Source organism: Staurois parvus, unplaced genomic scaffold (assembly GCF_062004578.1).
Source record: "Staurois parvus isolate SC_StPar_1 unplaced genomic scaffold, SC_StPar_1.0 ptg000159l, whole genome shotgun sequence".
Lineage (NCBI taxonomy): Eukaryota > Metazoa > Chordata > Amphibia > Anura > Ranidae > Staurois > Staurois parvus.
In genome coordinates this window covers 4912991-4928405 of record NW_028317955.1, presented here as the reverse complement: position 1 = coordinate 4928405, position 15415 = coordinate 4912991, and the positions used below count along the sequence as shown (strand labels likewise).

The 15415-nt window shown below is 41.2% G+C and overlaps 1 protein-coding gene across 1 annotated transcript in view; it reads left to right on the top strand.

Annotated features, from left to right (window-relative positions):
* The window catches only part of SPON1 (spondin 1), a 491275-nt gene that overhangs the window by 243692 nt on the left and 232168 nt on the right, over positions 1 to 15415 (top strand). The window contains exon 6 of the mRNA XM_089675872.1: positions 7735 to 7883. Coding sequence (XP_089531998.1) covers positions 7735 to 7883 — 149 coding nt within the window. The remainder of the gene's footprint in view (positions 1 to 7734; positions 7884 to 15415) is intronic.

Below are 15415 nucleotides of genomic sequence, written 5' to 3'. Positions count from 1 at the left end.
ATCTGAGTTTGACTCCAATTCGAATCTGAACACACGAAAATGATCCAGTGCAGGGGACAAGCAGAATACATACATATGCATTTGGTTCCCTTGCTCATATCTTTACCGCACTTGATTTACGCCTGGTGGGACATTCTGTAGCCTAGCCTATTTTTTCTCAACCCATTCAGACTTGCAAAAAATGTTGGTTATCCAGCCTGGTGTAACACTACAGCATAAACTTTCTTCCTCCAGCCCTATGTCTCTTTACAGGTAACATTCCCTAAATATTGACCTGGGAGAGGATCACAAGTGTAAGCACCTTCCTTCAGAGTGATCGGTGATATGCATAATCAGAACCAAGTGGTCCCATGACATGCAGCATTATAGAGTTTGGGTGGAACTAGGAATGGTCTACATGGGTGGTCTACACAACATCAGACTCAGGAGTAGGTGGTCCCAGACTAACAAGTGACTGGTCAGCAGGGGATTTTACATTATATTTACATCTTTTTCTATTAGAATGTTTAATTAATTCTCATAGTACTGTATCTTTTGTACTTTAAATTGTTAGAGCAGCCTGTGGACAATTTAGAGATGCCATGATCCCTATTTGTTCCTGCAGGTGTTAAAAAAAAATACACGAAGAGCGTTGGCAGAAAATCCTAGAGTGCAACAGTGGGATCCAGTATTGATCAGCATAGGGTGCTTTTGTTGGCTTCAAAACTACACAGCAATAATAATTTGACATACATTCTAATACTTGCCCACTCAATTGGGCTTCAACAACATACAAAAAGTGGTCTGGATCAGGAAGGTGGGAGAAGACTTCTCTTTCCTGGTCACCCAAACTGCATGCCTGGATAAGACCTGTTGGGATTTTTTTTGTTTACAAACGTTGTTATTGAAAGATAGACAACAAAAACAGCACCACTTCATGAGGTATAGCATACATCAAGAAAAAGGCACATAAGTAAAAAACGGTATTATAAAACAGAATCAGAGAAAAAGAAAATTCAAGTACTGTACATGAATGAGTTACGCAGTAAGACATGCAGAACAACCTCACAAAGATACAATGCCAATATATCTATGATAGTCCATCAATCTAACAATAAATGCCGAAGTGTTTTCCAACCATCTCATTTTCTCTATTCAACAATGTATATAGAATATGTTCCATGAGCATAACCACATTAACTGTCCGCAAAACTGAGGACATAGGTACTACTGGTGACTTCCAGTGAAGGGCAATGGCCCAAAGGGTAGAGACACAGATAGTGTGAATTAGCCTCATTACGTTGGCTGGGATCCCCAAAATAGGAGCATGCAATAAGCAAATTTGCAACGACAAGTTTACCGGGGTACCCGCCAAGGCAGAGGCCACCTCAGAAACGCTACACCAGATCAAGGAAAGACCAGGCTGTTGGGATTTTTAAGGGAAAGCTTGCTCAAATTTTAAGTTTCTTTCTTTTTTTTATACTACATAGTTCTGTAACAGCACATGAAACTTAAAGGCACCCCAAAGATGGCTGGTATTTTTAGATTTTTTTCTTTGCATTGGCAGGTCTCCTATGGCTTTCACTTAGGCCCTTTTTAACCTCCCTGGAGGTTTTCCCAAGTGTAGCTCGGGGTAAAGTTTCAGCACCACAAGCGGTAACCCCGAGCTACACTCGGGAATACCTTGCAGGGTTGCTTCGGGATCCCTTCTGCACTTACCTTGTCCTGCGCTCCCGCGATGTCCCCCCTGCAGCGTCCCCAGCAATGTCCCCCAGCTGATGCCAGCATCTGTCTTCTGGGTTCCGTTCCCTGCGACGTCAGGACATATGGGGACGGAACTGGTGGGAAATTTAAAAATATCAAAAAGTGACATTCACTAAATACACTAAAAATAGTAAAACATTACTGTATCAAACCATTTCACATACATTTTGTCCCGAGTGCTTTGTCCTGTGCCCTGCCTGCATTTTTACCGTTCTTTCTGCCTGGAAACTGAGAAACATCCATGGCGTCCAAAGAGCGTCCCTTTAGGTCAAAAGTGGTTTTAGACCAGCTAGAGAACAGCGATAGTAAATCAGAACCACTTGCAGAATTGAGTGATAATGATTCGTGGGGAAATTCGTCATCAGACACTGAAAACGATTTTGCGACTTTGCTCAGTGATGTGCGAACTTGGCGCTATATTTCAAATTTCAGTGTTTTTGGTTTGATTATATTATTGAATTAAATGTATTATTAGTAAATTATTATTTTTTATGATTATTTATTAAATTATAATTTATGATTTCGTGTTTAAAATTTTAACATACCCGGGATGTTTACTAGACTCTTGTTCGGACAGATTTCAGTGAGTTATTCCTAAAAATTACAGGCCTACAATAAAAAAACTACATATTTCCAAACAATGTACCGCTTTGAGCACAGAAATAATCAGACCGCTAGGGAGGCTACACATTATCTTGCTTATTAGGCTTGAAAAAGGCCAGAATAAAATAGCTAGTTTTCCCCCACATTGAATTTAACGATATCTGGTGCTAAATTTGCAAGGTTCATAGACCTAGCTTGAACCAAATCTGGCCATGTTTGCTTGTTTGTAGTGTTTGTTTAAAATATCTCAATCCTATCACAAGTAATAGATATGAGGGCATTACTTTTCATTCAGCGCTTGTACTTTCTACATGCTATCTCAATTTTGGGGTCAAAGTAGGTGGGGCTTATGACAAGTAGGTGTGTCCTGGTTATAAATAATGTAATAGAGACATGTCTTGAAGGAATCACTGCTTGCTGTGCCCTTTGTCTTTGTTTCTGAATATCTAGGACAGGGGCGGACTGACAACTCATGGGGCCCCCGGGCAATAGGGGATCATGGGGCCCCTGTGTCCTTGCCCAAACTCAAAAAAGCCTATGATAAAGGTACAAGGGGCATCTCATGGGGCCCCTTACTGACCCCGGGCCCTCGGGTAGTGCCCGAGTTTCCAAATGGTCAGTCCACCCCTGATGTAGGACTTTCACAGTAGACTGTACTCCACTACTAGCTGTCTAGACGCTTCCACTTCTATGGAGAATCTCTAAAATCTTTCCAGTGTAAAGCCGCAATTCATAATGACAAGCAGAGGAGATTAATCTGTTAATATTTAGCCTAGAGTATATTAGTATGTGACTAGAAGTGGAAACTTCTTTTTTATGTGAGTAATGAAGTAGATCATAGAGTGACATTTGTATGCTAAATCTCCAGCAGTGCCGACACCGTTTATTATTGGGAGAGATTGGTGCAGGCCTGCAGAGGTAGCAGCTGTAAGCATGCCTCTTATGTTGTGCCAGGTTAAGGGAATTAATGTCGCTGCAGATGGGTTGAAGTAATGAGAACCTAGAGGAATTTTTTTTCGTGTTTGTTTTCTTGACTTGCTGCAGGAGGTAAAAGTACATTTAAATTGTTATTAAATGAACAAGCAGGCTCAAAGGTGCATTCGAATAACAAAAATTCCTGCAAAAATGTATTATTGAAGAGTGAATAAATAAGGGACTCTAAAGATAAAAGCAAGTCTCCAGCCAAAAAAAAGCCAATACTAATAAAACCAGTGTTTGCTGCAGTATTCAACTTCAATTCTGCCATTTCCCCTGCAGTACTTTTTTCTGCTGCTAGGTGTCCTCAGTTTGATGGCCAGCATTATTCTACCCACTTAATCTGAGCCCAGGTCGTCCTGGACCCCCCTAACCTGTTGCTGAACTGAGAACAGAAAAGAAAAGAAGAGCAGTGATGAGCTCATCCCTCCCTTACTCTGATCTTTCCTAACATCAGCATGCTTCCTGTCTGCACATAAACTGATTGGCTCCTTGTGCTTCTACTGGCTCTGGCCTTGCTATGGAGGAACCATATAAGGCTGATACCATGTTAAATTCAGGTACTTACACTGCTAGGCCTTAAAATTAAATGAATATTGTTTTCTTGCTCAAACATTTTATTATTTCAAAGGCAAGTAAATACAAGTTTAGGACAATCCATATATATAAACGGATACAAATGAAAACAGGTAGAAATGGTGTCCTCTAGAGGGGGGGGGGGAATACATATAAGAACGCGTTATGTGGAACCACAGAAAAACATGAAGAAATATAATGGTATGTTGGCAAATAGGATCCGAATATATACTCGATAGGGAGCTCCGCTCCCTGTAATCAAATGGGGGTTCCATACGAGGCAGTAGAGACGGGACAGGGGGAAGTAGGGTAGAAGGGAGGAAAGTGAGAGAGTTTAAAAAAAAAGGTGTGGAAGAGGGGCAGAAAGAGCGTGTGACTTCTAGGGGGGAGTAGAGAGAATCAAGGCCATGTCAGTGCATAGTTCAGCATGTTGGATGAACAAAGTTGTGGATTAGGAAACGTCAAGGAAGGAGTAATGAGTCGTCAAAGTTTGATGGGAAGAAATGTTCCACCCATGGGGTCCAGGTTGACAGAAATCTAGGAACGGCATCTAGAATGGTGGCTTCCACTTTAGCATGAATCATAGCCTGTGTAACCTTGTTCCTAACTGCTACAGTACACAAAGACGGAGATTTCCACAATCTGGCTACGATCTGTTTAGCTGCTGTGGTGACTTGCAAGAGGAGTTTAAATTGAGGCTTAGAGATGCTGGGAGGGCACAGATTTAGGAGGGCAACAATTGGGTCAGGTAGTAAACGAAAACCATTAGTCCTTCCCCTCATGCCAGGGTGCTATGCGTAATCCTAGACTCTGACCTGTCCTTTGGGCCCCACATACAATCACTGGCTAAAGCCTGCCGCATCAACCTCCGGAACATTTCTAAAATCCGCCCCTTCCTGACCAATGACACCACAAAACAACTTATCCACGCCTTTGTTATATCCAGCCTCGATTACTACAACTCCCTCCTCACTGGTCTTCCATTACACAGGCTATCCCCCCTTCAGTCTATTATGAATGCTGCTGCTAGACTCATACACCTTACTAACTGATCAGTGACTGCTGCCCCTCTCTGCCAATCCCTCCACTGGCTTCCACTAACCCAACGTATAAAATTCAAAATACTAACCACAGTTTACGAAGCCATCCACAACACTGCCCCTAGCTACATCACCAACCTCATCCACAGATACCGCCCAACTCGCCCACTCCGCTCCTGCCAAGATACCTTCCTCTCTAGCTCCCTCATCACCTCCTCCCACGCTCACCTCTAGGACTTCTCCAGAGCCTCTCCCATTCTCTGGAACTCCCTACCACAGTATGTCTGGTCAGCCCCCACCCTGTCTGCCGTTAGGCGATCTTTGAAAACTCACTTATTCAGGGAAGCCTACCCCATCTCCACCTAAGAACTGTACTTAAATCACCTCCACCAGATGATCTCCCGCAGCTATCACCTTTTGTATCATCTCCCCCTTCCTTTAGATTGTAAGCTTCTCGAGTAGGGACCTCATATTCTTCCTGTACTGAAATGTATTGTAATTGTACTGTCTCCCTTATATTGTAAAGTGCTGCGCAAACTGTTGGCGCTATATAAATCCTGTATAATAATAATTATTACAGAGCTGCATTGTGTCTTTTATTTGACTAGAGTTTAGGTTTAAGTCAATGACATTTCAATTTCTATTGCTGAGCAGAGTCCTGCTGCACTATTGAAGCTACCTTTATTAGCGTGCAAGTCTATCGCACACCTAATAGCGCTGCCCCTTATATACATTGGCAGTCAGAGACCTATTGCTTTCTACATACCTACCACTCCAGTCCCAGGTGCCTGAAACAGGTAAGAGGGGCAGCAATCAGCAAAGAAATAGCTGGCGATTGGTGCACATTGCAGAACCTTGCACTCTCTGATTTCTGCTGGGGATTGTGGGGAAATAAAAAAAATTGAAGGTAGTTATGCGAGCAGAATTTTATAACACACTAAATGAGTTTTATTATATTGTACCAAAGGCTGCCTATATGGATGCTGATCAAACCAGGAGAGTGGAAGTGTTAAAGTGGAACTAAACCCTCATGTCCTTTAACCAGTTGTTTGCATTTTTTGCACACATGTTGAAAAAATAATTTTAGGCCCGAAGATTACACAAAACCCCCAAACATGATATAGTTTCTGAAATCAGACAATCTAGAAAAAAAATAGCGGTAGTTCCAATTTTGTATGTCACATGATATTACCACAAAGGTCTAGGAAACACAAAATTTCAGTAAAAAACACACTAAAGTAAATTTTAGAGCAAACAAACGCAATAAATTACCCAATTTTTTGTGAAATATAAAAGATGAGGTTGCACAGAGTAAATAGATGTCCAACATGCCAAACTTTAAATTCGTGTGCGCCTTGTACATGTGTATGAATGGGGGTGGGGGGCTCAACATTTTTTGGGGGGATTTTATGTGCTTGAAAGTAACTTTATTTTTTTGCATAATTTTTTTTGTTAACTTTTTAACTGTCACCATGTGATGATTTTTAGGTGGCAGGTTCTCTTTAATCTAAAAGACCCTGCATGTCTCCTCTGGGCTCCACTTGATGTATTACAATGCAATCGCATTGCAAAACATCTCTCCCTAGCTATTCTAGCCGGCGTAAGTGACAGCTGTGACCCGGACATGATGTCATACTAGTGGTTGCTGCCACACGCTTGACACCATCTGAACCAACTAAGTTTATCTTGGTTCCATCAGACCACAGGACATGGTTCCAGTAATAAGGTGAGGAGTACAAAGACAAGTATGTCTTGCCTACAGTCAAGCATGGTGGTGGGAGTGTCATGGTCTGGGGCTGCATGAGTGTTGCCGGCACTGAGGAGCTACAGTTCCTTGAGGGAACCATGAATGCCAACATGTACTGTGACATACTGAAGCAGGGCATGATCCCCTCCCTTCGGAGACTTGGCCGCAGGGCAGTATTCCAACATGATAACGACCCCAAACACACCTCCAAGACGACCACTGCCTTGCTAAAGAAGCTGAGGGTAAAGATGATGGACTGGCCAAGCATGTCTCCAGACCTAAACCCTATTGGGCATCTGTGGGGCATCCTCAAATGGAAGGTGGAGGAGCTCAAGGTCTCTAACATCCACCAGCTCCGTGATGTCGTCATGGAGGAGTGGAAGAGAACTCCAGTGGCAACCTGTGAAGCTCTGGTGAACTCCATGCCCAAGAGGGTTAAGGCAGTGCTGGAAAATAATGGTGGCCACACAAAATATTGACACTTTGGGCCCAATTTGGACATTTTCACTTAGGGGTGTACTCACTTTTGTTGCCAGCAGTTTAGACATTAATGGCTGTGTGTTGAGTTATTTTGAGTGGACAGCAAATTTACATGTTATACAAGCTGTACACTCACTACGTCACATTGTAGCAAAGTGTAATTTCTTCATTGTTGTCACATGAAAAGATACAATAAAATATTTACAAAAATGTGAGGGGTGTACTGACTTCTGTGAGATACTGTATGTTGGGGTTTTGGAATAAAGGCAGTGCATCAGACGGAGTAGAGCAGATCACAGTGCAGTGCGGTAACGTGTTTTTACTAAACATTAGCACAACACATGTGTCAACTTGTTATACGGTTCATCCACAAGCTCCTGAAACGTTAGTTGAAAGTAAACGTAGAGATGAAGAAATGAAAGAAAAATATTTACGAGAAAAGATTTTTACTGCAGTAATGATTGCGATAATTACAGCAATGTGATTGTAAGGAATAATACTTTTTCTAGGCGACCCTACCCTGTTTAGGTGATTGGTAGGGGTCTCACTGTTTTTCTCTTTTATCAACAGGAAGAGCTAATCACTGGTCTGCAATTATTGGCGGCTCACACTCTAAGGATTATGTACTTTGGGAATATGGTGGTTTTGCTAGTGAAGGGGTCAAGCAAGTGGCTGAATTGGGATCACCAGTGAAAATGGAAGAAGAGATACGACAAAAGGTAACATGGAAATACATGAAATTCATAGCTGCCTATTTTTATAAATTCTGTGGATTCTTTGTTTTTTGATTAGAAGTTTCCTTTCAAATGCACCTTAAGACTCCATGCACACAAGCGGTTTTATTAAGCTCCGAGTAGCTGTTATTAGCATTTTTTCTGCTCCTAGAAGCTAAATAGTGTTATTCTATGTGTCCATGTGCACTACTTTAGGCTGTTAGCATTTTTTTAGCTTCAGCGTATAGGAGCAGAAAAAAATAGTTTTTGTAGTTTTTTCTAGCAGAAAAAATGCTAAACACTCCTAAACTCTGCTAAATGCTATTAAAATGATCCTAACAGCTTTTTTCTAGCTTTTTTTCCCCCTTCCTTTACATGTACTGTAAAAACGCTAATAAAACACTAATACCCCTAAACACTTCTGAACACTACTAAAACGTCACTAAAATGCTACTAAAAATGCTATTACCAGCCTTTTTTTATCCAGCGTTTTTGAGCTTAGTTTTGGAATCGACACATGCTGTAGTGAGTAGGCAAGGGAGGCACAGGAGTTAATTTATTAAAGGCAATTAGGCAGTGCACTTTGTACAAGTGCAGTTATATTCGTCTTCCCCAGAGCTTAAAGTGTTACTGAACCCAGGACCCTGAATTCACTATATCTGGTCTCCCCGGACCCTGCATTCACTATATCTGGTCTCCCCGGACCCTGCATTCACTATATCTGGTCTCCCCAGACCCTGCATTCACTATATCTGGTCTCCCCGGACCCTGCATTTACTATATCTGGTCTCCCCAGACCCTGCATTCACTATATCCGGTCTCCCCAGACCCTGCATTCACTATATCCGGTCTCCCAGGACCCTGCATTCACTATATCTGGTCTCCCCGGACCCTGCATTCACTATATCCGGTCTCCCCAGACCCTGCATTCACTATATCCGGTCTCCCAGGATCCTGCATTCACTATATCCGGTCTCCCCGGACCCTGCATTCACTATATCTGGTCTCCCCGGACCCTGCATTCACTATATCCGGTCTCCCCGGACCCTGCATTCACTATATCTGGTCTCCCAGGACTCTGCATTCACTATATCTGGTCTCCCAGGACTCTACATTCACTATATCCGGTCTCCCAGGACCCTGCATTCACTATATCTGGTCTCCCAGGACCCTGCATTCACTATATCTGGTCTCCCCGGACCCTGCATTCACTATATCTGGTCTCCCAGGACCCTGCATTCACTATATCCGGTCTCCCCGGACCCTGCATTCACTATATGCGGTCTCCCGGACTCTGCATTCACTATATCTGGTCTCCGACAGTACACACAACATGGAAATGTAATTAATTTAGTAAATATAAACTGCTAAATACCTTTTCTCATCAGCAGTTAGAGCAGTCTTGTGACTTCTATCAGCATCCAGCAGAGCACATGTTATGCTGCATTCACACTTGAGCGTTTTGCAGCTTGAAGCTCCAAAAAAGCTCAAACTTAAAAAAATCGATTGTTCTCTATGGTGCCTGTTCGCACCTGATCGTGGTGAACGATAAGTTAAGTTTGAGATTTTTTGGAGCTCTGAGCTTCAAGCTACAAAATGCTCAAGTGAGAGTGCAGCCTTAAAGCTTGTAGGATGAGTTTTCATTCTGCTCTAGGAGGATGCAGAACCCCTGACCTCTGTCTGGACAGTGCTGATTGGCCCTGTGCTGATCACATGCACTCTCCCAAGAACAAAAAAACCTCTCTAGCCACACACACCAAACTGAACATGTGCAGGGTGACTCCACGCGATATGTCTTATTAGGAGAAAAGAGGGGGGCACTGAAAGAAGGGGAGGATCAGGATCAAACATCCTTTTTACACAATGTGGTGGATTAACCCCTTAGGTGCCACAGTGAGTATAACAAGCATGCTTTACTACACATACAGACTGATTTTACTGTTGTGGGTTTAGTAACACTTTAATGAATGTGGTGAAGCTCTGCTGATATTCATCATCCAATCATGTGCAAGCAAAAATGCTGGGTTTTTATTTTCCTTGCACATGATTGGGTATTCTTTGCAAAGTGAAGCTGTACCTCATTTACTAAGCTCTAGAGCAACTGCTCTTTGCATAGTGCAAGGTCTATTTGCCTTTAGTAAATCAAGCCTATAGTGTTGTTGTGCAGAACAGATCGTTAAAAGCTTTTTGAAGATTTCCTTTGGAGTGCTGTGGTCCCCTACCCCTAGAGCCAGTTTTTGAAAACGAATTACGGTTTAGGCATCGCTAATAATTTTTTTTACGTGCACCTTATTGGGTATTCTTTACAATTTGAAGCTTTCACCACATTCACTAACTCTGGAGAAAACGAGTGCTACTGCACTTGCAAAGTGCACAGTCTATTTGCCTTTATTAAATCAGCCCCAGTGTGTCTGTCATTATCGGTTATGGAAGTATTATTTGGAGATATTCCTTGATTCCTATTACCATCTTCTACCAAAGATTATTATTATTATTATTATACAGTATTTATAAAGCGCCAATAGTTCACTCAGCGCTGTACATTACCAAGGGGGACAGAACATGTGACAGAACAATAACAATACAATGCAAAACATGAGGGGATCGAGGGCCTTGCTCTTTCGAGCTTACAATCTAGGAGGGAGGGGATGGTGGCACAGGAGGAGATAGCTGTGGGGGATGAAGTGGTAGGAAGAGTGAAGGCGGTCGGTAAGTTAGCAGGGGGTGGGGTAGGCTTCCCTGAAGAGATGGGTTTTCAGGGTGCACCTAAAGGAGAGTAGGTGATAATCTGATGGGTTGGGGCAGGGAGTTCCAGAGGATGGGTGACACCCTGGAGAAGTCCTGGAGGCGGGCATGGGAGGAGGAGACCAGGGAACTAGAGAGAAGGAGGTCTTGTGAGGAGCGGAGTGTGCGTGCTGGGCGGTACTTGGATATTAGGTCAGTGATGTAGTTTTCTAGCATTAGTCCCTGCCACCTTGTAGCACTAGGAATTTTGGTAGCTGTTTTAAGATTATGTTGTTGCAGTGTATGGTACTATAATCACAATAGCAATATTTAGGAGGTTGCATACCACATAGACCATCCACATCCTTTGGTAAGCTAACAGAGGTTTAGCTATAGTTCCTGAATCTTGGCCATGCCCAGCTGACGCATTTCACCCTGATTGGGTTTGTAGAGGTTCGGTGCCATAATGTTATGAAATATTAAATAATAGCTAAACTGAATTTTTGGAAAATAGGACACGTGCCTACAATAGGCATTAAAGGGAACCAGTTAAGAAAGGGCATTTGCAATAATGTGAATCTCCACATTTTAATTGTTGTATTAGTGCAACCATATTGATGAAGAACACTTTCATGTCTTGTTTGTAAGTTGAATTCTTTCTTCATCAGAACAGTTTTGTGTAGACTTAGCATGGCTTTAGGCCTGAGTCCATTGTTCAAGACAAGACACTCTCTCTTGGCTTGTAACCGTTCATTCAATTGTATGTATATCCAAAACGTTTTATTAAATTTTACATAAAGTAGAGAAGGGTTTAAACCTCTGCCAGGTTATTTGTGGTCTGTGTACCATTGAGGAAATTCCACTTGTATGGGAGGCACAACAGGAACTTAAAGAAAAACTCCCAAAGTGTGGATAATTCCCCTCTTAGACAGTTGTCCATGGATTCTTGTTCTGGGGTCACCAGTTCAGAGGAGTATGTTTGCTCGCATTAAAAACTTGAGGGTAACCCTAGCTTACCGTATTATAAAACAAAATGTCCATTTGACCTTTTATCTTCAAATACAATTTTCCTGAAACATAATGACTATTGAATAAAACGTATGTCCATAGGGTGGTACTATGGATGCATTACTCATAAACTGTGCCACATCCTATGAAGACTAGTCAAAAAATGGTTGCAACTTAATGGACTTTATAGGCACTTAAAGATAAAAAAATATTGTACAATTTCAATACCCTTTATTAACAAATCACAAGCCAAGAACAATAATTTAAAAAAAAGTGATACCAATATGTAACACAGTTACAGAATAGGGAAAAATTGCACATTTTTAAAACATTATTGCTCTTGTCTTGGTGTAACCATGTGATTTGTTAATAGAGTATCGAGATTTTACAATATTTTTTAATGTTTACCTATAAAGTCCATTAACCACTTCCCGACCGGCCGTTGCATATAAACGGCCGGACGGTGGCAGAGCAGGGTCGGGTGGCCGTTTATAAACGGCCTCCCCGCACCCTGCTTGTGCGCGCTCCCTGGGAGCGCGTAGTACCGCGATCCGGTGCCCGCTGTGTCCTCCGGACACAGTGAAACACCGATCGTCGGACGGGACCTCTGTGCAAGGTCACGATCATGTGATCACTGATTGGCCAATCAGTGATCACATGCAAAGTAGATCACATGCAAAGTAGTAAGCACTTGTATTGTAGTATTGCCTTGTACCATTAATTGTGCAGAACATTTTGAAAGTTTAACCTTTACTGGCTAACTTAGAGTTGTTGTAAACTTCGGACATGAAATATGAACAAAACACATCCCTCTTCAGCGTGTACTTGCTCCAATCCAGAGCACTAAGGGCTCGTTCACACCATTGTGCAGAGATGTCAGTTTTTCTGCCCACGTTTTGCAAGGGCACAGCAAAATCACTTGTTATCTATGTGCCCTGTTCACACCACAACATTAGTATCACGTGCAGATTTTTTTCTGCGCATTAATCTGCAATGTGTATAAAACTCATTAAGGCTCACATGAAAACTGATGTAAACTGATGTCTCTGCAAGTGAAATCTGCACTTCCATCAGTTTGGTGCACCCATGCACGTATGGTGTGAATGATCCCTAAGTGTCATTTCTCTCAGCTTCCTCAATCCTCTTGTATCAGCATGAGTCATTCCTGACAGGTTTTCCTGACACCAAGCGAAAAATGGTGACAGGGGAGGATACAGCGATAGAACACTATGATTGAACGCCTCAGCTCTGTTCCTATGTGCTGTGTAGAGTGGGGGGTGTCCCTTCCCTCCAATCAGCTCCCAGAGCTCTCCTCAGTGATGTAACTTCAGCTCTCTGTCTCCTGCTTTTCAGAACTGAGAGACCTTATGTAAATTCTTCACTTTGAATGGATGTAGGGGAAAAGCTGCAGATAAACAGGTACAAGTTATGTATAAGGGTTTGTTTCTTTTCTGTTTTCTTTTCAAAAACTACTCAGTGTGAAGGTAGCCTTAGTATCATTTCTGTCCACTGCCTTCTTCCTTTGCTGTAAGCATGAGTCACTGCTGACAAGTTTTCCTGACACCAAGAGAAAAATGGTGATGGGGAGGGACTTCCAGCTGATTGACAGCCTAAGCTCTGCTCCTATGTGCTGTGTGAAGGGGGTGTGTTCCTTTCCTCCAATCAGTTCTCATAGATCTCTTCACTTCAGCTCCCCGTCCCCTGCTTTTCAGAGCTGAGAGATCCTGTGTAAATTCTGCATTTGGAATGAATGTAGGGGAGAGACGGCTATAGATAAACAGGTACAACTTATGTGAGAGGATTAGTTTCATCTGTGTATCACCTGAGGCCAGTCACTTCTCTGGGTATATGTAATAGTTTATAACCACTTTCAGAAGCAAGCTTTTGGAACACAATTAGGCTCCCTTTTGTGGCTTTGTAAGGGTTTAAACCAGGGTGGATAAAAATCAATGATTTTTTAAAAAAAATCAAAAAAGTCTGATTTTTTTAATTTAAATCAGATTTTTTTTATTTAAGTCAGATTTTTTTTAAATAAAATGCTTTTTGATGAAAATATATTACCATCCAAAGGTTATTCCATCATGAAATAAAGATTAGTTTTTTAATTATGTAGAATAAGGCTGTATATGTTTAATTCTTTTGGTAAATAAATTCCATGAATCCATTCACAATGTCATGCTCTTCCAGAGGTTTTTGTAAGATTATTGGGCAGTTTCTCTGCCTACAAGATATGATCACAGATTCTTGGTTTACTTTTGCAGTTCTCAAAACTGAATCTGACTCAGCGGAGATCACATGCCTCTTCACAGCAAAAATGTTATAACATGAACAGAGTTAAGAAAAAGACCTTAATCCTAACTTCTACAAACCTATGAATACAGAATCAACCCCTTCAGTGCTAAGTTTCAAGAAGTTCAGTGAATAGAATAGAAACAATATTTTTCTGATTGTTTGGAGTGGAATAGATCTGCACAAGAAGAAAGTGAAACTAAGTGTGAGGAGGAAGGGGCTGACAGTCTAAGTTTCCTAAAATATATATATTTTGTTTAGCCAAATTAGTTAACAAACATGGATGTTTAAGCAAATAACATATGCTGGAATGTTATTGTTTCAGTTGAATAAATCTATTTAACTTATTATTAAGGTAATGATTATTTTTCTCCTTCCTAAGTACAACAGAAAAGTTGTCCAAATATGAATGATTAACCTATTAAACTGGGGATAAAAAAACTAATATGAAAAGTTGTTATTCTAAAAATCTTCATCTACTTGCATATTAAAGTTATACCAGCAAGAATTAGTCTATGTAGAAAACTAGGATTTAAATCAAGCCTTACTGACTAGTGATTTAAATCGTGATTTAAATCTGCTTGATTTAAATCAAATCCACCCTGGTTTAAACATTTATATTGAGAATTTAAGTCCAGTTTAGAGGTCATGTTACAGTATAGGTTGAGATTTAGTATTATATTTTGGAATTCATTTAGACTTTATGGTTAGCATTTAAGTTCTGGCCAGCGGAAAGTTACCCAGTATTACTATTTTAGGTTTACTGCTCCCAGATTTTGGTTTAATAACTTTATTTTCCTGGACTTATTGCTTCATCTCTCAGGTGTGAAATTTCTTGTGTCCAGCGTAATGCGGTCAAATCAGCTGTGCCAATTTTATTGCGACTAAAACTAATGTGCCGATAAAAGCTGCATATACACATGCTCCACTGCATATAAAGGAGTAAAAAGGCACTAAAAAGTCATTTTTATCTTTTCCGAAACACATCTTGCTGGCCTTTCGTTCGTCAAGCCATAACCTATATTCCATGTTTATAGAGCTCCCTAAATGCCATCGGTTACAGACTTCTGCACGTCCTGTAACTCTGCCTTAGGCCTTTTCCCGTCTCGCCCACCTCTATAAACATGTTTGTTTTTACCTGAAGCTAGTGATTATCTAAAAAGCAGTTCTCAGTAATATACTGAACTCCAAGTGTTACCAAATCCTTGCTTGAGAAAGCCAACTGTATTTTCTTCCCTGGTAATTGGCGCTTTCAGCAAGGAAAGAAGGCGTTTCTAAATTTAAAAGATACCTGTTGCTTTTGTTGGACCTTTCTAAAAAGAAAAACAGCTCCGGTAGTAGTGTTCCATTTAGACCCATGCTGGAGAACAATCCATATGTGTGGCTAAAAGCAATTCATTTATTTCCACTTTTCTTTTTTGTTCAGTCAATGCTGCAAATGGAGATGTACAGTATTGTCATGTGCTCCTGGCCTGGATCAAATGTACCATTTAAAATGCATTAAGAGCAGAAATAAT